Below are 20,115 nucleotides of genomic sequence, written 5' to 3'. Positions count from 1 at the left end.
TACCAAGGCAAAGTGGCACAGGGAGTTGGGACCGTGTATCATACAGCCAGAAGTACCTGCCCAGCTCTGGCACTGTAACAGACTTTGTACACAGCAGTGTTCTATGCTGGAAATAGAAATAAACTCTGAGAATCCATCTCCATTGAGGGAGGTGGTGGGAAGTGGCCAGAGCAATGGGCTCAGAGCTAGAGGTGGGGCAATGGCAGGCAAGTGAATGGTTTGTACAGAGATGCCTTTAAACAATCACAAATGACAAAACAAACAACCTGACAAGATATATACACATCATTATAGTAACATATTAAGCACAAAAAAGTGCTCAGGGACAAATTCAGAGGTATGTGCAAAATCCTTTAAGCGTTGTTCCGTGGAGGAATAACACATTTCCGAACTGTACCATGTTCTGTGAAAGAAAGGCCAGTGTACTGACATCAAAGCCTCCACTCTTGCATGTCCCCGATTTACGATTTGAGAACGACTCAAATTTACATAAGTGTAAATTGAAAATCTATTGCTCATATGACATCTTGCAAAGCTCCAGGCCCTAATATGATTCCCACCAAGGTATTCACAACCCTACGAGATTGGTGGGCTAACATTTTTAGTATTGTTTTCCCCTATTTTGCCAGCAACGGTATGTATCGTCCATCATGGCTGAATTAAATATTTGTCCCTTTCTATAAAAGAGTGTCCTACAAATGAGTTCAAGTCTTTTAGGACCATCGGTCTGATCGATATAGACTGTAAACAATTTTGCCATATAATCCTTCAGGAATTAAACAGATTAATTGAGGAAAATTAAGTTTTCGATTGGGCAAGGCTGGTTTCAGATCAGGACTTTCCACAGTCAATCAGGCCTTAGTTCTCTAGCATCTTTCTGACAAGTATGCCTTGGCCAAGCAAATGCACCTTTATGTTGTATTCTTCCACCTTCGATTTAGTGGTCAGAGAGAGGCTGGCTGAAACTTGCACAATGGGGACTGAAAAACGTTTGCTCGACATCATTAGGGCTCTTTACACTAAGGCTACCTTTCACATAATGTATGGAGCAGAGGGCCAATTGACGCAAAAAGTCCCAACTACGAGAGGCGTAAAACAGGGATATCTACTTGCCCCAATCCTTTTTGAGGAAGCTGCAAGGGACATCCCGGATACAGAGAGAAGGCCAGTACCCATGCTTCTATATGCAGAGGACTCCCAATGTCCTCAGAGCTCAGTTACAGGCAGTTTCCTGAAACCATTTAATCTTGAATAAAGGCAAGTCAAAATGTATGATCTTTAGCAATGCAAACAGGGGCAAACTAAAATCAACATTCATGTTAGAAGGGGTGGGGGGGTGGACTACAGGTTTCATTAAAAGTTTGGCGGTCCGGAAATAAGGGTGCCAGTAAGCTCACAGGCACCCTTGTTTCAGGACCAACAAACTACAGGTTTGCCTGCCGGAGCCGCTGTGCCTGACAGGTCTGACCCTGCCGGGCACAGCAGTCACGGCAGGCAAAGCCGGCACGGAAGCACTGGTACCGCTAACAACGGTGCCAGTGCTTCCATGTCCCCACTCTCATATTCCTATTGGACTCCATGGGAATGGGGATTAACGAAGTTACCGGCACCTGACTTCCCAGCTGCCAGACTTGGAAAAGCCTGGTGGCACCGGGAAGTCAGGCGGCGGTAATTTTTACGGGTCAGGCGGCAACTGCCGTTATCACTGGCAGGGTTACCGCCAGACCCGTAATGAGGCCCTACAAGGAAGAGGGGGGAACTAATAGAAGTTGTGGATTGTTATTCCTACTTAGGCGTGACTTTTACATCAAATCTTTGCTGGAATGCCGAACATGGAGTCAGCTTGCACGAAAGCCTCCATTGCTGGCACAGCGATCATCAATTTGGCACGCACATACAGGGACAACTATGCAGCAGTAATTGAAAAAGCCCATTGTGCAAAGCTGAGGGGTACAGTAGCATGTAGTGCATAACTATGGGGTCTCGACAAATCAACTGCCAAAATAGGCATCTGCGAGCAGCTCTTCTGGAAGAGCTTGCTGTTTTTACCCAGACGTTTTTCATCCGCTGACCGCTGCTCTCCATGCAGATGTCAACTCCCGGAAACAAGAGAGAAGGGCGTTGGACAGTCCGGCCAGATACACAATTAAGAGTATAACCTCTGAAACAAATGAATTGATGGATGTGGCACGGCATGAACATTTTTCACAAACCCCCATCTCCCTATACAGGAAGAACTTGTGGAGGACCTCAGAGAATTGGGCCTTGGCTACATTCTTAATCAGGATTCTCATTTAACTGACATACACAGGCTCCTTTTGTACAACTTAAAAAAAAACCAAAAGTTAAGACAATGGAGCCTGAGTGAGGAGGAGATCACTGATTTGGCTCATACCCACTAGAGTGATATATATGTAGGCGGGGGAAGGCCACAACCAAACCTATTGACACTCACTAACCCACAGATGAGATGCTTCTTTTCCCTTTTACTTCTTGCAGCTATCACCAACAAATGGGACAGCGATTTACATCTAAAATGTGTAAGGTGCTCGGCTGAAAGATGATTTGCCCCACTTCGTTCTGGAATGCCCTGCTTAGGACTCCTTTAAGGCTCAACAAAATCTTGCCTTTTATAAGAAATTAAGGCCTTCTGGACAATCCAGATGATGACATGATTTTTCTTCGGGTGGATCAGGACAGTAATAGGACTACAGCTATAGCAAGTTTTTTTATTTTCAGAGCCTGGTGTCTGAGAGTCAAGCAGGCTGGAATCTGCTGAGATTAGAAAGGGCCCTGGGGTTGCGAGCTTGGCCATAAACACAGGACAGGGCTTGCGAAATCTACTAGCCCACTAGCATTGGCGAGTAGTTTTTAAGAAGGGCGAGTACCAATTCCATGATATTCGACTTTTCTGGCGAATATGGGGATGTTGGAAACTTATTTGCCATTTACTGTAATCAAACTTTGTTTGCAGTAAATGGCAAGTGCAAGTTTGACTGTGCATGCTTGGCAGCATTGCACCAAAAATGAAGTGTGCTTATGGTGACAGGCACCTTTTTACAAAAAGCACTGGTAAATATTTTGTCACCAGTCCCCTTGGGGAGTGCACGTCTCTTGGGTTGAGTATGTAAACTAAGGAACTCACCATACAGGTCTAATGGGATTTTTAAAAAGGTGCAAGGCCTGCAGGAGGACCGTTTATAGCTCTCCCCCAGGGTCTAACTTACATTCTTTAGTTCCGAGCTTGTTGAATTGCAAAGGGGCTATTGAACCAAGCCTAATTACACTGCTATTCAGGTTTTTCTCTCTGTGGCGGAGGCCCATGATGTGTTTTCATAGTTGTCATCTATTTATATCTTTTAGACAATTTTAGGTCTTATCCCAATGCTTTACCATGATATTTGTTGGGGTTTAATAGGTTTCAATGTTTTATGCATCATCTTTTATTGTATATTATTTTGCTTGCACTGTATTGTCTTGTCATGAAAGACTCAATGAGCCGAAAGTGTGAATAAAATCATAATTTGACTGATAATGAAGGGCAGACAACTCAAGCACATTCTCCTGACAGAACCCTACTTTTGCATTTATTTTGAAAAAAAAGAAGTTCAAACAGGGCACCTGTGAGGAGTCACTATCACCTACGACAAGTCTTTTGTGTATAAGCTGATTCACTGAAGGCTCAAAAACACTTTTGTAAATTAGGTCAGCAAATGTATTGTTCATTTTAACTAATGTGGATTTTCTGAATACTTTAATAGCGCTGTATTTAGCCGACAAACAGAGCGAACACTGGCTAGTCTAATCATATTTATGTAGTCCTCGGCCTCTGCCCAAGCTACAACAGGGAGAACTACTATGAAGTGACTCTCTCTGGCCCCTGCTGTCTCATCTGCTTCACAGAGACGACAGAAACCTTCAGAGGCATCAGCCTTTCAGGTAATCTCTGGTGTTACGATAGGCCAAGTCCACTTCTACTCAACAGCATGATCAGCTAAAAGAGGTATTCAAGTTATGCTCTATTGTAGATACATATATGGGCAGTGGTCGAAGTGAGCGGGAGCGGTCGGGAGCGGTGGTCCTATACTTTTTTAAATTACCTTTTACAGCTCCTATACTTTTATTTTAAAAAGAAACCGTTCCTGAATGGTTTTGTTTTAAAATAAAAGTGTAGGAAGAAGTTGAAACCTTCACTTTCAGTGCACTGCACTGAACGTTCCCTTAAACAGCAGGTGCAAGTGTTTGGGGGGTGCATTGTGTGTGGGAGGGGTTGTTTCGATGGGGTTTGTGGGTAGCAGGGGCAGGCCAGCAGGGAACATAGTTCCACTACTTCTTTTTGTACACTTTGACCACTGTATATGGGATACATTACTCACCGTAATCGTATTTCTGATACTTGTATCTGCTTAGATTCACATGCTGTGCATAGGGCGATATCTAGTGGAAGCTGCGAGTATTACAGTTTGTTTTTCGAAACTCGAAAAGGGGCGTTGAACCAGGGCGTGTCAGTAATACTATCCCTAGTGTGACGTCCCCTGTACCCATTATCCCTCACACGTGTAGGATCCTCAGATTGTATTTTTTCTGACATGAGGTAGCATGAGGAGTAGCGCGAGTACAGAGTATCCAAGCAGATAAGATACTTAAGACTACAAGCATCCATGCACATTCTCTCAGAGGGGAGGAAGGGCACGCCCATGTGAATCTTAGCAGATACAAGCATCAGAAATACGATTACGGTGAGTAATGTATCCCTTCTCAGGCTTGTGGAATCTGCTTAGATCACAGGCTGTGCATAGATTAGCGAGCAGTGTTAGAAGAAGGAGGTGGGATGTGAGAAGGGTCATGAGCGAACAAATGTCTTAGAACCGCTTGTCCCACTTGAGTATCTGTCTTGGAATGAGTGTCAATGCAGTAGTGCTGAGTAAAGGTGTGAATAGAGCTCCATGTAGCTGCTTTGCAAATGCTGTCAAGGAGTTCATTTGCAATGAAAGCCAGAATGGCTCCAGTACCTCTTGTAGAGTGGGCCCCTGGCGTAAAAGGCAGTGTTTTATCTGAAAGGGAATAGCACAGTTGGATACATCTGACTATCCACCTAGAGATGGCATTTTTAGAGATGTGATCTCCTTCTCTGCCTGGAGCTATGGAGACAAACAGCTGATCTGTCTTTCTTAGCGGTCTGGTCTTGTCTACATAGTAGAGGACCGCCCTCCTCACATCTAGTGTGTTGAGTTTCACCTCAGCAGAGCTCTTGGGTTCTTGGAAGAAGGCCGGTAGCTCAATAGACTGGTTAACATGGAATTTGGAAATGAACTTAGGTGAGAAACTATGGTGAGTGCGTAAAACCAGTTTGACCTTATGTATAGTAAAGAAAGGATCTTGCACTGACAGAGCTTGTATTTCACTGACCCTTCTTATGGAAGTAATGGCTACTAAGAAGGCTGTTTTGTAAGTCAGGTGTTTGAGACTAGACTTGTGCCTGGGCTCAAAGGAAGGTCTCATGAGCTCAGCAAGTACCACATTAAGGTCCCAACCTGGTGGTGGGTTAGAAATTGGAGGGTGGAGTCTCTTTACCCCTTCCATAAATGCTTTAAAAACTGGCATCTTCCACCATGACACCTTGTTATGGGATGTGGTGTAGGCTGATAAAGCTGCCATGTGTACTTTTAGTGAGTTAAACACTAACCCTGCATCCAACAAGTGGAGCATATAGGTGACCACATTGGAAGGAGTACAATCATCAGGGTTTATTTGCTTATTCTGGCACCAAATAATAAATCGTTTCCATTTATCATAATAACAGTGCCTCGTGTTTGGTTTTCTTGACTCCTTCAAGATATCCATATATCTCTGAGGTAAATTGAGATGTCCGAACTCTATTACTTCAGGAGCGACGCTGCCAAGTTTATCGAGTTGGGTTGAGGATGCACTGTTAGCCCCTTGTGCTGGGAGAGTAGGTTGTACCGGCACAGGAGTTTGATGGGGTCGAACACCGCCAGTTTGCTTAGGTGTGGATACCATGGTTGTCTCACCCACATGGGAGCAACCAGGATGAGCGTCAGCGGTTCTCTGTGGATCTTGTTGACCACTTTCCTCAGAGGGGCTAGTGGAAAAGCGTAGGCAAATATCCCTGACCAATTCATCCATAGGGCGTTCCCCTTGGAGCCTGGCTGGGGGAATCTGGATGCGAAGTCTGGGCACTGCCTGTTTTCACTTATGATGAAAAGGTCTATAGTGGGGATACCACACTGAGAGAAGAGGTCTCCTACGACTTCTTCGTGTAGACGCCACTCGTGTTCCTCTGGGAGGGGATCTCTGCTCAGAGCATCTGCTAGCGAGTTGAGTTCCCCTGGAACATGTTGGAATGACAGGTAAATCTTCCGTTTGAGTGCCCATTTCCAAATTCTCTAGGCAAGCTTGGACAGATTGGGAGAATGAGTGCCACCTTGTTTGTTTAAGTAAAACATTGTAGTCATGCTGTCCGTTAAGATCTGCACTGACTGGTTGGATAGGAGGGGTTTGAATGCCTGAAGCGCTCTGAAGACTGCCAGAAGCTCTAGCAGATTGATGTGGTTCTGAGCCACTGTGTGAGACCAGAGACCCTAAGCTGTATGGTGAAGGTAGTGAGCTCCCCACCCGGCCAGGGAGGCGTCTGGTGTCCATCAGCGAAGACTCTGTACTAGTGTTGGCAAAACGGCCACTAGATCATCCAACTGACCACTTGCCTGAGACCACTGTTTCGCCAAACATTCCTGCATGGGTCGCATGCGCAGGCGCGCGTGGGGTACCAGGTAAATGCAAGATGCCATTATGCCTAGCAAACGCATAGCTTTGCGCACCCTTGTCTGGCCACCGGTCTGAAATTGAGGAATTTGCAGCAACACATTTCAAATTCTTTCCTATGATGGAAAGGCCAACCCCTCTTGGGTATTTAGGACAGCTCCTAGGAACTGTTTTGAGGTGCTTGGCACCTGGCTTGATTTTTTCTCATTGACTGAGAAGCCCAATTGGAAGAGGAGGTTGATTGTTCTTTGGATGTTTAGTCTGCAAATTAGGGGGGACTCCCCTGCAATGAGCCAGTCGTCCAGGTAAGGGTACAATGGTATTGCCTCCCTGCGTAGGTGCACCACCACCACCGCCAGTACCTTGGTGAATACCCTTGGAGCCGAGGCTATCCCGAAGCTCAGCACCTTGAATTGGTAGTGCTGGTTGTCTATCTTGAAACACAAGAAACTTCCGTGCACTGGGAACATTGAAATATGAAAATAGGCATCTTTCATATCCAATGTTTCCATGTAATCCCCTTTTTTAGTAGAGGGATTACCTCTTGTAGTGTAGTCATGCAGAATTTTTGTGGCTTGACATACTTGTCTGCAGGGTACAAATCTAATACTGGGCGAATTGTCAGATCTTTTTTTGGCACAAGGAAGTAGGTTGAATAAATACCCCTGTTTACCTGGTTGGCCGGGATCAACTTCTATGGCGTCCTTTGCTAGCAGAACAGCGATTTCCTTGAGGAGGATCTTTTGATGTTCCATCAAGTGTACCTTCTGTCGCGGAGGATGGTGGTGGGGGCGCCCTAGCAACTCTATGCAGTATCCTCCGGACACTGTGGACAGCACCCATCTGTCTGAAGTGACCCCTCCCATGCGTGGGTGAAGGTGGAAATGCACCCCCCTCTACTAGGGATGCATGGGAGGGGACCTGAAGCTGAACGTCACTGCTTGTTGGGTGGCGTACTACCTCTGGCGGGGCTGCCTCTACCTCTAGTGCGGCCCCTGCGCTGTCCTCTGGGGAAGCCCTGTGAGGATTGGGATTGATTGTTACCCCATGAGGTTCCCTGATTCTGGTAATAGTTTGAACCCCTTTGGGAACCTTGCCCACGAAAGCGGCGAACATTTTTTCGTTTCCCCTCTGTCCAGAGGGTTTATTGGAGAGTTGGCCAAGAGATTTTAGGGTCTCGTACTCATCCTTTGCCGTCCTTAAAGCTTCCTCCACTGCCTTGCCGAACAGTATGTTCGGCTCCACAGGCATATCTATGAGGGTTGCTTGCGTTTCAGGTTTGAACCCTGACTGCCTCAGCCAGGCATGACACTTTATAACCGTGCCTTCGGCGATTAACCTTCCAGCATTATCTGCTGCATCGAAGTTTGTTTTTAGCATGCAGCCTGATACAGACCTTCCATCTGCTGCCAGTTGAGCTAACTGGCTCTTTAAGGGTTCAGGTGCGGAGGATACCACAGCAGATACCCACTGATGGCAATTGTAGCTTGACAAAAGGGTGGCACTGTTGGCAATTCGTGCCCGATAGGCAGACGTGGAGGCAACCTTTCTACCCAGAGCGTATAATCTTTTACTTTCCTTATCAGGAGGTGCTTCCGAAGAAGCAAGTGGTGAACTTGCCCTCTTTTTGGTGGTTGTTACGACCAGGGAATCCGGTTTTAATTGGCCCCTAATGTACAGGGGATCGGAGGGTGCGGCACGGAACAATTTCTCGACTCGCGGATTAACCGCTCAAGTGAGATTCGGGGTAACTAGCGAGGGATCAATCCTACGCTGGATGGATTTTAATAGAGGAATAGCCTGAGTTATGGCTCTCTTGTCTCCTAGGATTTCTTCAGCGAAATCCATGTCTTCTTGGACACCCTGTGTATTGATTTGAAAATGGGCAGCTGCCTTAGATAATACCTCATTTAGGAGTGGTTGGTTATCTACAGGCGAGTCATGCACCGGGGGGGTCTTTAGGAATCGGGGAGTCAAGATTGTAGGCTTCAGCCTGATCCTCCTCCTCCTCCTGGTCCTCGTCATCCCCATAATAAGAGGCCCCTGTCTGGTCATCCACCAATTGAAGTTCTGTTTCATCACAATATGAATCGTGGGTGGTACGGTTCAACCACAAAGGAGTCTATGACCAAGCCCTGAGCCGGGGCATCAGAGCAGCGTTTCTTAGCAGGGGGCTGAGAGGAACTAGGTATTGCCTTAGACCCCCCCCCGAAGAGGCAGAGGTAGCAGGGGTGATGGAGAAACTATGGAAAAAATTAGGGTCCTTTTCATAGAAGTCAGCCATGAATGACATCCTTCTCATTACCCTATCAATGTCTGCTGAGTTCCATTCTTTGGAGCTAGGAATAACAACAACATGTTCTGGTTCCTCATCAGTGCCCATATCGTGAACAGTGGGAGGAATGAGTTTACTTTTAGTGGTAGGATCTGAGACCTTGGATTCCCTATTGATTTATGGTCTTTCTGCTTCTCCTTATGAACATGGTCTTCTGAAGATGACTTTTTATATTGTTTATCCTCCTTCCCATGACTAGAGGAGTGTTTTCCAGTTTCTTTAGGGGCCTCCGAGGGATTTGACACCTCGCGTCGAGATTCGGAGGTGGTATTCGAGGAAGGACGTTGAATCTCGGATGTAGACGCTACGCGTCTTGGCTGTGGAGGATAGAGGGCGGAATCGTCATCTGACGATCGGGCCTCGGGGACTATTGATAGTGCGACACCTTTATCAACCGAAGACGGTTGGCCTTTGTCATGAGGCGAACGGGAACACCCAGAGGACATAGATTCGTTGGACTGCTCTCTTGGTGTCTTCCGTTGCCGATCGCTTGACACGCGTGTCGAGTCACGGCCGGGGCTTATGTGCTTAGTGGAGGTAGTATGTGTAGTGCTTTTGCCGCCGGGTGTTGACCCCACAACGTGGCCACCGGCCAGTCCTTCGGGGTCGGGGGCCTGCACATGGATTTCCGAAGTCACCCCTCTGCCCTCTCCATCCGATTCGGCGGCGTTGCTGCCATCGCTGAATGTCCCCTCCACTTCCATGGCCTCTAGCTGCCTGGCGTAGTGGGCCCAGCGTTTAGTTGAACGGTCATTAAGGGTTTTTCAGCTTGAAGAGCTTTCAAGCTCGCTCGACAGGTAGCCTCGGGATGGTCGCGTGGGAGACAAAGATTGCATGTATTGTGCTTGTCCTCCCAGGGAAACCTCCTATTACACTTTGGGCAGAATTTGAATGGAGTACTCTCCATATGTTACAAAATGGCAGCGGGCGGGTATATGTACGAAAAGGTGGGAAAGAATCCTGTATGACCACCCCCCACTCTCCCTATTGTACAGAGCCGAGGCCAGAGGCCTTCCAAGGCCAGAGTCCATCGTGGCAGTTCTCAAAGGCTGGCTTCCTCGCTCTTCACCCGCGTCGATCTTTGGCATACGATTAAAGTGAACGGGGAAGTATTTAATGGTAATTGTAAGTATAAACTGCTAAGAGCCAAGGGAACTCTGCAACATGCATCCGACTAGTATGTCGGAAAAAAAAATGTGAGGATCCTACACGCGTGAGGGATCATGGATACAGGGGACGTCACACTAGGGATAGTATTACTGGCACGCCCTGGTTTGACGCCCCTTTTTGGGTTTTGAAAAACAAACTGTAATACTCTGCAGCTTCCATTAGATGTCAGCCTATGCACAACATGTGATCTAAGCAGATTCCACAAGCCTCGGAAATGTTATATATATATATACATATATATACATATACATATATACATACATACACACACCACACCCTCTGCCTTTGATATGAACATAGTGGTGTACACCTGTATGGGAATGTGTTAAAGTATAGCCCCGTGTTCTAGGATATCTTAATCCTGAGTAAATAATTGTGATATACTCTGCATTGGAGGATATAAGCAAGAGTCATAGTGATGGACCGCAATCTGTCAGGGCTGTGGTGGTGCGTCACGTGGCACTGCATCCAATGCATTTATATGTGCGTGAGAAAGGTGCATAGAGGAGGTAGGTTACCATTCCAGAAGTGTTTTGAATCGCACAGCGCAATCACTGGTATGACCTGGCAGCAATGTATCCTTGTGCGAAAGTGCAGTGGCAGAACAACTCCGGTATCAGGCGGTCTACCAGGCACAGCGCAGCCACACTGGGGTATGGACCTCCTACACACTACAGCTTAACTACATGAACAATAGGTTCAGCCAGTGAATCCACTTGCTGCAACCATCTTCTGATCTGGGAAGAATGTTTGCACATTAAAAGAAATTACACAATAAAAAATCTCTCCAGCTCTTGCCAGCCTGCTGCAAACAAATGTACTTACTATGCTTCTCCCAGCCTTCTGCCTCTTGGACAGCATACATATACCAGAATGCAAAGGCATCTGCTAGTCTAACCCGGAATGGTACATGAAATTAGTTTGGCCCCAAACTGCAGCGATAAAACCAGGTACATGAATGCTTAGGCTGTTTGTTTATGGCATAATTTCCATGCTAAAACCTACAGAGTCTGAATATGCGCATGCAGCGTTGCTCGGAAGCAGGAAGATAGGATCCTCACAATAACTCCTTGCAAAGCCCCTGCTTCCTTTCACTGCCTATTGCTTATTTCTTTCCCATCCTATGGAATTCACCAATGACCACCAGAGCATTTTTCTGGCATCACCCGTCCCATAAACAACCGTCAGATACACCTCAATCTAGGTTACTCCAACCCTCCACCTTCACTTAGGCTGGACAGTGTTGGCGCCTGCCACATGGAAGGGGATGTGAACAAGCAAATGCCAGGGCCCTGGCTTGCACTTCACCGGTCGCTCTACGCATAACTACTCTCACAGTCTACCTTAGCACAATCTAACCAAAGTAAAAAGCTTTCAGCGGCAGTTCAGAATGCCCCTCGTATTCCACCTTGCACTTGCTAGGAAGCAGTCTGCATACAAGACCCCATCCACCCAGACAACGGACTACCATGTGCCGGAATATACACACTAAAGCAATCCCAGGAGGGGTCAATTCAAACAGATTTTTAAAAAGTTGACTTAGCAAAAGTTAATTTAGCATATAAATATTCAAAATCCATAAATGATGGAACAATCGCGCATATCACAGTTATAAGGAGATAAACGTTCTCAATAGAATGGCACACATTTTAAACCATATATTGTTTTTGCCTAGAACACACTGTTAGAAATATTGTATCCGTTATTTTTCCAAACTTATCAAAGGGAATCAGTTACACACATGATTCATCAAGCCAGAAAGAAAAGGTTGATGGGTACATGGCCTCTGATTATGTTCACGTCTCTCTTGAGGACCCTTAACAGTAATTTTGCTGTGCTTTAGGAGATCTGTCACTTGTACAGTATGTACATTCCGATTAGAGAAATCTCCTCTGCTCTTAGTGGTGTAAAGATTAAACCAATTACAATCCACTGCTGCAGGCATACATGAGCAGAGCTGCCTGAGACTACAATCAGCTCTGAGGGCTTTCATACACTCAGTTTCAGCAGAAGCAGTTGTCCTATCAACTACCTTCACTAGGAGTTCCTCTCTGTGCTTCTGTGACCAGTGTGTGAGTCTTTACAGAATATCATGCTTTTGGCTTCTGAATCCCTCTTGTTGCAGCTTCTCTGCAGAGTCTTTTCCAGTCAGCTATTACAGACTGCCTGTTTTGAGCCTATCGTGGAAATCCTGCATGCTGTAGCTTCTTTTGCTGTTACGGATATCCTGTCCTATGCCGGTATCTTTGCTGTCTTTCTGACAAACACCCTTTTTATGTGAACGTTTCTTCCTCACAGACTCCTCCTGTTCCTGCCAACGCTGTTTTCTCCCTTTCTCTCTGTCCACAATCCCAGCAACTTTCTTTACTGTCATTTGCTCCTATTATGCCGTTCAATAAATTTGCTGAATTAGCAGCAAACCGCAGTATTAAGCTTTCCCCTTTATTTCTTGTTTTAGTACTAGACTACACTCTATAGTTTCATTGACTGCTCTTTAGTGCAGTTTCCTGAACCCTTGTATTCACTGAGTTAGTAGTGACCTACCTTGTCTGGGACTACTGCTTTGTGTTTCCCGATATTCCTAGATAAAAGGCGTTCCTTGCCTGCTAGTCCCAGATACCCATTCTGGTTCTTCACCCATGAATTTCTCTGTACCAACATTCCTGTGTACTTTCTAGGTTAGTGTTGGTATAGCCTCCGTCTACATCCACCGCTTCTGTATGTCCTTCAACAAGTTATTTCTATTCACACTGCTTTCTGCCTTTATTGTGGATTGGTCTACAGTTGTGCCTCTGTAGTGTGTACATAAACATTATGACCCACTGGGTTGGTTTCTGGTAAAGACTTCTGTTGCCTTCATCTAGTCCGCTGGAGTCTTAACTGTCTCAATATAGGTCTCCAGTTTTACCCTTACATGAAGTACAACAGTCCCTTCAGCCCGTCCAACCCATGATGCTTATGCAAGATTGTGGTTAAGAGTAATATGCTGGTTCCCATTCCCAGGGCTTTCCCTAATCTCCCTGGAGACCCCTTATCATATCCCAGTAAACCCCTTCTTCTGATCAATCGTGTTACCCAGTGTATTTGCTTGCTTTCTCTTTCACTCTGTGTGTTTCTTTCAACCATCTCCTGCCCCTGCAGTTCCTGTCACCACAAAGATCAGGAGGGTATGTACCTTTTTTCTTTTATATGCTAAGTGTTACCTCCTGAATCTCCCCTAAACAACAGTGTGTAGGTGTACTTGGACATATCTCTTGCCCTGTGCTCTGCAGCCAGACTGCTGTCAGTTCTACATGCAGAGCATTGCAAGAGCAATAGAGAAACAGAGAGGGCCCGGGTCCACATGTAAAAGTTGTATAGCACCTTATGCTACTTACAGGCAACTTCAAGGCCCTGAAGGGCAGGCAAGCGAGAAAGTTAAGGTGGGGAAGACTAATGAAGCCCTCTTCATTCAAGGGGGCGAATATGGGAAAAAGTGGAAAGAGAGTGACAGTGGAAACATTAATAACAAGACAGAGGGCCCCGATAAGTGGACAAGGATGCTTCTTCCACACAGAATATGCAGAATGGTACTCCAGTGCTTAATTTGTGCCGGGGCTAATATATTTTCGAACACGCCCATGACACGTCAGGATGGGCAGCTCCCCGCCCACTGTTGCCACCACCCACTGCTGCTTCCCATGCTGTCAACATATATGGGGTTAAAGCTGCAACTCCCAGCGGCTTAGTGTGGTTGATGGATGTACCCACTAAGGCAGATGTGTGATTTACAAATACAAATTCAATGCACATAAAACAACATGCTTGCAACGAGAGAAACGTTTAATCATGTCTTTAAACAAAATCATCATTTACATGTTACTCCGATTCTCTGGGTGTTTATTATGTGACTGGCAGTTCAAAATAATAAAGTTGCCAAAACACCACATCATAATCAAGCTGAGTCTGAGACAATAAGTGCTAGGTTTCAGAAATATTTGTCAGGACCGAGCCCCGGCCAACACCCCCACAAATTAAGCACTGGGGTGCTCTCTCTTACCCCAGTCAATACATTTCCCTGTATACTCCAGGCTGGGCACCTAAGAGCGAAGGCATAGTTAGAGAAGAGGAAATTTGGCGGCCTGCTCATTATGCCCCCCACCCCTCCCCAAAGGTTGGCAATAGCACTGCATAGAAAATTAAGCAATATGTACCCGGATTATGGGGCAATATGAAAGTTGATCATTTAGTTTTGGTGACCACTGCATGTCTTCTTATGGCCATTTTCATGCACGTGTCCACCAGGCAGATGATGCGCACATCTTTCAATAAGTCATGCATCGGAGGCTCAGAAAGCTTAAGAGTCCTGAAGAGGCACAAAAGCAAAATGAGGTACTACCCCCAAACACCAGAATATTCAGCATTACCTGGATGAGCTCCATGTATTTGTCGATGGCTTCCACTTCTCCTGGGAATAGTTTCTTGAGTCCATCCGCATAGGCCTTCCTGCCACTGTGCAGGGGGTACCTCTTGCTGTTGGGCCCCATGATCACCACATCAAAAGGATCGTCCATTGGTGCCCACTGCAGCTGGTCTTCAGTGAGCTGGTCAATTATGAGCCTCAAGTTGTCACCCTCGCCCAGCTGTCCGATGTAGTGAATCCCTGAAATGAAAACCGCACACTGTGCATCCTTACATGAAGACACAAGCAACCGGATAGTGTCTGGGGCAGCATCTGTAACATGTCAAGGTGACAATGTTGGTGGAACTGAGGCAGATACACGAATGTTAGGGCACAGTCAGTCACATGTTAGAGAAGGCCCTGGAAGGCCACCAGGGCTGAAACAGAGTAAAGCACATGTTGGTGAGGGTCCGGAAGGCAGTGTCAGTCAAGTTTCAGGGCACTATCTGAATAGTAGATTGAACTGGTGAAAGAGTTGGCCATGTGGCTGACAAAGTACTGAAAAGTATGTAGGGCCAGGTCATTGTCAGTCACAGGACAGGTTCAGAAGCACAGTTCAGAAAGCTCAGCAGACAGAAATGCGCCCATAAACTTTAGATAAGATTTTGAGGAACAGAGTGTAAAAATGGCTGGAGAACCTTATCTTTGCAATGTCAAATGAATTTGGGCATAATCAGCCATACGTCTGGCTTCACTCTCAGAGGGTAAACAGGAGTCTGTTAGTTGAAAGCCATCATGAGCAACCTGACATTGTCAAAGTTAGGGTCAGCAACTGGACGCTAGGATCCCTGTGCATGTACACAAGGTTCGCTCTCTCAACTTGATGAGTGTCTTGGGTGCACAACTAGGATATGTCGAATGGGCTGCAGGCACTGCCACCTTCCGGACTTGTCACAAAGGCTGCGAAAGGAGGCATGTGTGCACACCTAAAGCCACATACTAGTCTAATAAGTATGGGGGCCCAGAAGATATAGCAAGCACAGGTGTACCTGGGTTTCAACATTCCAACATTTTACATTTTTAGCACACCAGGCCCCAAAGTGCACTGGAGCGCTATAAAAAACAGGTGACATGAAATATAGCAGTAGAAGCACAACACCTCATAGGGAGGAGAAAGTTTATGGCCAGGAACAACTCCATCAACTGTTGAGGGAAGGAAAAGGGAGAATATGAAAGAACTGGACCATCTAAAGATTATGGAGGAGATTGATATGCCTGGCCCATGTCAGCGAGTCATGGTTGACTCAAAAGCACCCAGTGAGTGGTAAGATCTTAACTCTCACATAGAAGGAAAAACCTGCTAGAATATCAGGGGCTAGTAGTTCTGCTAGTGCAAGACATTTGGGGTTGCAGGGTGATACAGTGCCCAAAAGCACCCAGCATGGTTGCAGTCCAGCAAATAGTGCTAGCCTTTATTAGAGAATACTGGTTGTTCAAGATAAAAACGAAACCCTATCGGTTCAGAATTGCTTTTTAGCCTTAAACCTTTAGTGCCCTTATATAGCGCCACTGCTGACTTCTCCATCTAGATCATGCATGAAGCAGCAGACTGGGTGGCATGACGTGTGGCAATGAAGTAACTATTTACCAAACGTTAAATGGGCTGCTGTGGGATTACTTCCTATGAGCATCTCTGCGATAAGTGCCAGTGGGTATTTTCACTCTTGGTGGTTTCTCTTTAATGCTCTTGGCTCCCCTGTATTAGTAACAACCCTGTTCTTGTGTCTTTCTTTAGGGCTGTGTGGCCGTCTATAGCCCCAGCTGGGAAGTTAATAGTTAAGATGGACAACTTTTTTGATGAAATCAACATAACAGAACATGTTGTCCCCTTTGACCTGCTTCTCCCTCCATTGTCCTACCTCTAGCGCTACTATTTTCTTTGCCCAAAGTAATTTCTAGCTGGTTAACAGCAGTGCACAGCACTATGCTAACAGTCAACATAGCATAGCATAGCATCATGACTGGCCCTGCTCTAAAAGTGACAACAGATTGAGCTACAATTCCCAGTCTTTAAAAGGATTAACAGACAGCAACATTTCTGTCAGGCATCTTCCATGGACCTGTTCATCTTCCCAGGAGGAATTTGTGAATAGCAGGGCTGTCAGCCACTCATGTATGAATTGAGAATCCCTGCCCATGGACAGACGAGAATGAGCCTCCTGAAAAAAGGTAGACATCTCCCTGTGATATAGTTGAATTTCACTGGCGCGGCACGTATGGTACTATGGGCTTTGCTTACTCTTTTTGATTGGCATGGCCTTACTAAGTGTCTGTCTGTTTGCACCTGCAACTAAGGTATTGTGTTGTACTGGATTGCAGAGACCATCTACTTTGTGTGCTGTGTGTATTATACTTTATATATAGGGTTCTGCACTCTTAGAACCTTCAACTGTAATCCAGGAGAACCTCTTACAAAGGTTTATGTGATATGTGTCAGGGTTTTGTCTACATTTCATTTAGACTCCATCACGGTCACAAATTGGCTTTCTATTCTCGGTGACTTGGTATTCAATGACCATCATAATTCTAGAATGCTCAGCTGTCAACAGCCCTAAAGATAAGGGGTGGATCAGCCACCTTTATTACCAATTAAATAGTCAAATACTCCCAAAAAAGAAAAATAGGGAGTACAAATTCTCCCAACAAAAAATAGGAAACATACACCTAAAATGGCTTCTCCCCTGCTTTCTCCTGCACAGCTCCATGGTTATGTGTGGACCAGTAGTACACGTAGAGCCACAGGAAGAAATTAATATTACTGCCTGATGTGAAGTGGTAAAATGTAGATCTTAATCTACATGAATGGCTAGGTGCAAGAAACATTTTTTACAAAAACAATTTTGTTTCACAGTTAAACGTGTTTTTACTCTCTTATTAAATACTCCCATAAGGAATAGGAGTCTCTTTTTTAATCGGTAAATCATTGTACCCCCTCCCCAACTTGAAACAATAAGGAGTAAAGAGCCCTAGCCGTTATTCCACTAATCACCATCAAAACCGGATGATGTGCCCACAGAGACATGCCAAAGATCTATGTGCTATGTGTCAGTGTTCAATCTGCAAGTCAATTTTCCTCACCATTATAAACAATTGAAACGTTCTTCTCCCCTGATGTCACACAATTGACTGGAGTCACCTAATTCATCATGCACAAACACAACTCTTGATTAAAGCAGAGATGGAATAAGCTTGTTTTAGTTACTTCATAAGTAAAAGGAGCAGACCAAAGGGGACTGTGTCCTTAATGGAGACGATGAACCACAAGGATATGCCAACCAAGCTTCCCAACCAAAAGATGAAAAAGGTTATCTGCAACCTTCTGCCAATCAGCTTTTTTGACAAACAATACATAATGAAAAATACTTTGGAGATTGGTTGGGACAGCCATCCAATGGCAAACAATCAGGTCAACTCTAGTTATGATACTATCCAATGTAAGACCTCCTTGCTACCTTGGACTGTTAGCTGTTCCTGACCGAGACCCTGACTTGATGAAATGAAGACATATCATATATAATCAATTGGTGTTCTCCAGCTAGATGCATTCTCCCTATTTCCACTGTAGAAAGGAGCAAAAAAAGTTCTTCTCTGCAGATAGAAAACAAATGGATGCATTCTATCTTCTGCTGAAGAAGCCCCGAAGTCTGGAAATTGCGGTTGAGAATCATTTATTTGTATTCCTCGTCTTTGGATGACAAAAATGTCTTAATTGGTGGGCCAGTTAAAGGTGTTCTTTTTGGTCATTGACAAACATTCACTGAACACTATTGGATTTTTTCAAAGTGCATCAACATATCTTTATCTAGTCATTTTAAAAGACCTTTTCCTTTGGAAAGGATTTTTTTGTTTGAAGTAAATTATGCATTTGAAAATATATATTGACATGCACTTTGAAAGAAATTCCTTAAATTGGTTACACTTGCTCCCCATTATGCTTAGATGCCAGAGACACAAAGACAGTGTGGCAATCAGTCCCATTTGTCCCGGTTTCGCCCACTTGCCAGTTTTGATTTCTCAACCCATTATAATGACTTGCCAGTCTCTTCTGTCAATCACCATGGTCATTCATTTTGTACATACCATAAATATACACAATTCTGAATTGTTTCCCGTTTCTCTGGTGGACTGGCATGTTCATATAAAATTTCCGACCTATGTTGAACGTATAGAGTAACGAGGGGGTGATATTGCATTCTAAATGAGTTCTGGTGCAACTGGTCAATGAGCAGGAATGAAAAGTCTGTGCAACACAGGCACTTGAAAGGACAGCCTCTGAAAAGCCAGCATGGCATGTCTAGAATCGGGACCTCTTAGGCAAGCTCTCGTGTTTCAATGACACTCACCAACGTCAAACTCGTAGCCCTGCTCATTGAAAGTGTGGCAACATCCTCCGGTCTTAGCGAGCTGCTCCACCACTAGCACCCGTTTTCCAGCCTTTGCCAGGATTGCTGCAACCGCCATCCCTCCGATGCCACTGCCAATCACCACAGCATCCAGATATTTGGGCACTTTCTCTACCTCGAAACCTTTTGGAAGGGAAAACAGGAAGTTAGCAGCCCACAATCAGAATTGGAGGATAGAGACAGATACAAAGTTGCCAGTATGAATTTAGATAACTTCCACCCCAACCAAAGGACTACTCCCAAAACCAAAACGCGTTATTACCCCAACGATGCACAGTAAAAATATATCTGCGAAAATTAAGCAAACTGAAAACTATGCGATACAAATATTACAACTGAATACAACCAAGATTAAAATATATGAAAAAATAACCCGACTTGTATATGTAATGAACTTAAAGCAGGGGTAGCATTATTGCGAGCAGGTGGGAAGGGCAATGGCCAGTCGTCAGGGTGCTAGGGTGGGGGAACAGGAGGCATATTTTGAAAATATACATTAGAAAATGGATAAGTGCAAATGTATGCATGCTGTGATGAGCTTGGGGAGCAGTGCCGGGGTATCCCCCTATGGTGCAGAATACGCAAGAAACCATGAACACATTTTTAAAACGGATATATACATTTGAACAGACTTGTCTTCTGATGTGGGGTAATTCTTACTTTCCACATTCAACGTTTGTTTTAATGTGTACTCTCCCTGTAAAAGATGCTTTTAACTTTTTATTGCTACTGCTGCTTCATGTTCATTCTGTGTGATTTCCAGAAAAATAGAACAGACTAACCCCATAATAGTTTATGATCTATTTAGAGCAAACATGGCTGGGAGTTTCCTAGTGTATCGCACACTTAACCAGCTTACCTTTTGCTGCGTGGGCAAGTAATGGGTGCGAGTTTTGTGATGTGGGAAAGCATGGACATGTGCGGATTGAGAGCACTAGGCCCTGGCATGACAGTCACAGCTCCTCACCACATCCACTAGTGCA

The 20,115-nt window shown here is 45.2% G+C and overlaps 1 protein-coding gene across 1 annotated transcript in view; it reads right to left on the bottom strand.

Moving 5' to 3' along the window:
* LOC138492015 (all-trans-retinol 13,14-reductase-like) overlaps positions 1-20,115 on the bottom strand; it is a 291,725-nt gene that overhangs the window by 143,293 nt on the left and 128,317 nt on the right. Inside the window, exons 2-3 of the mRNA XM_069618934.1 lie at positions 19,073-19,255; positions 14,695-14,930 (exon numbers count right to left, since the gene is read on the bottom strand). Of these exons, the coding sequence (XP_069475035.1) occupies positions 14,695-14,930; positions 19,073-19,255 (419 nt within the window). The remainder of the gene's footprint in view (positions 1-14,694; positions 14,931-19,072; positions 19,256-20,115) is intronic.

Source organism: Ambystoma mexicanum, chromosome 10 (assembly GCF_040938575.1).
Source record: "Ambystoma mexicanum isolate Mex_15411 chromosome 10, UKY_AmexF1_1, whole genome shotgun sequence".
Lineage (NCBI taxonomy): Eukaryota > Metazoa > Chordata > Amphibia > Caudata > Ambystomatidae > Ambystoma > Ambystoma mexicanum.
This window is presented reverse-complemented; position numbering and strand designations above follow the sequence as displayed.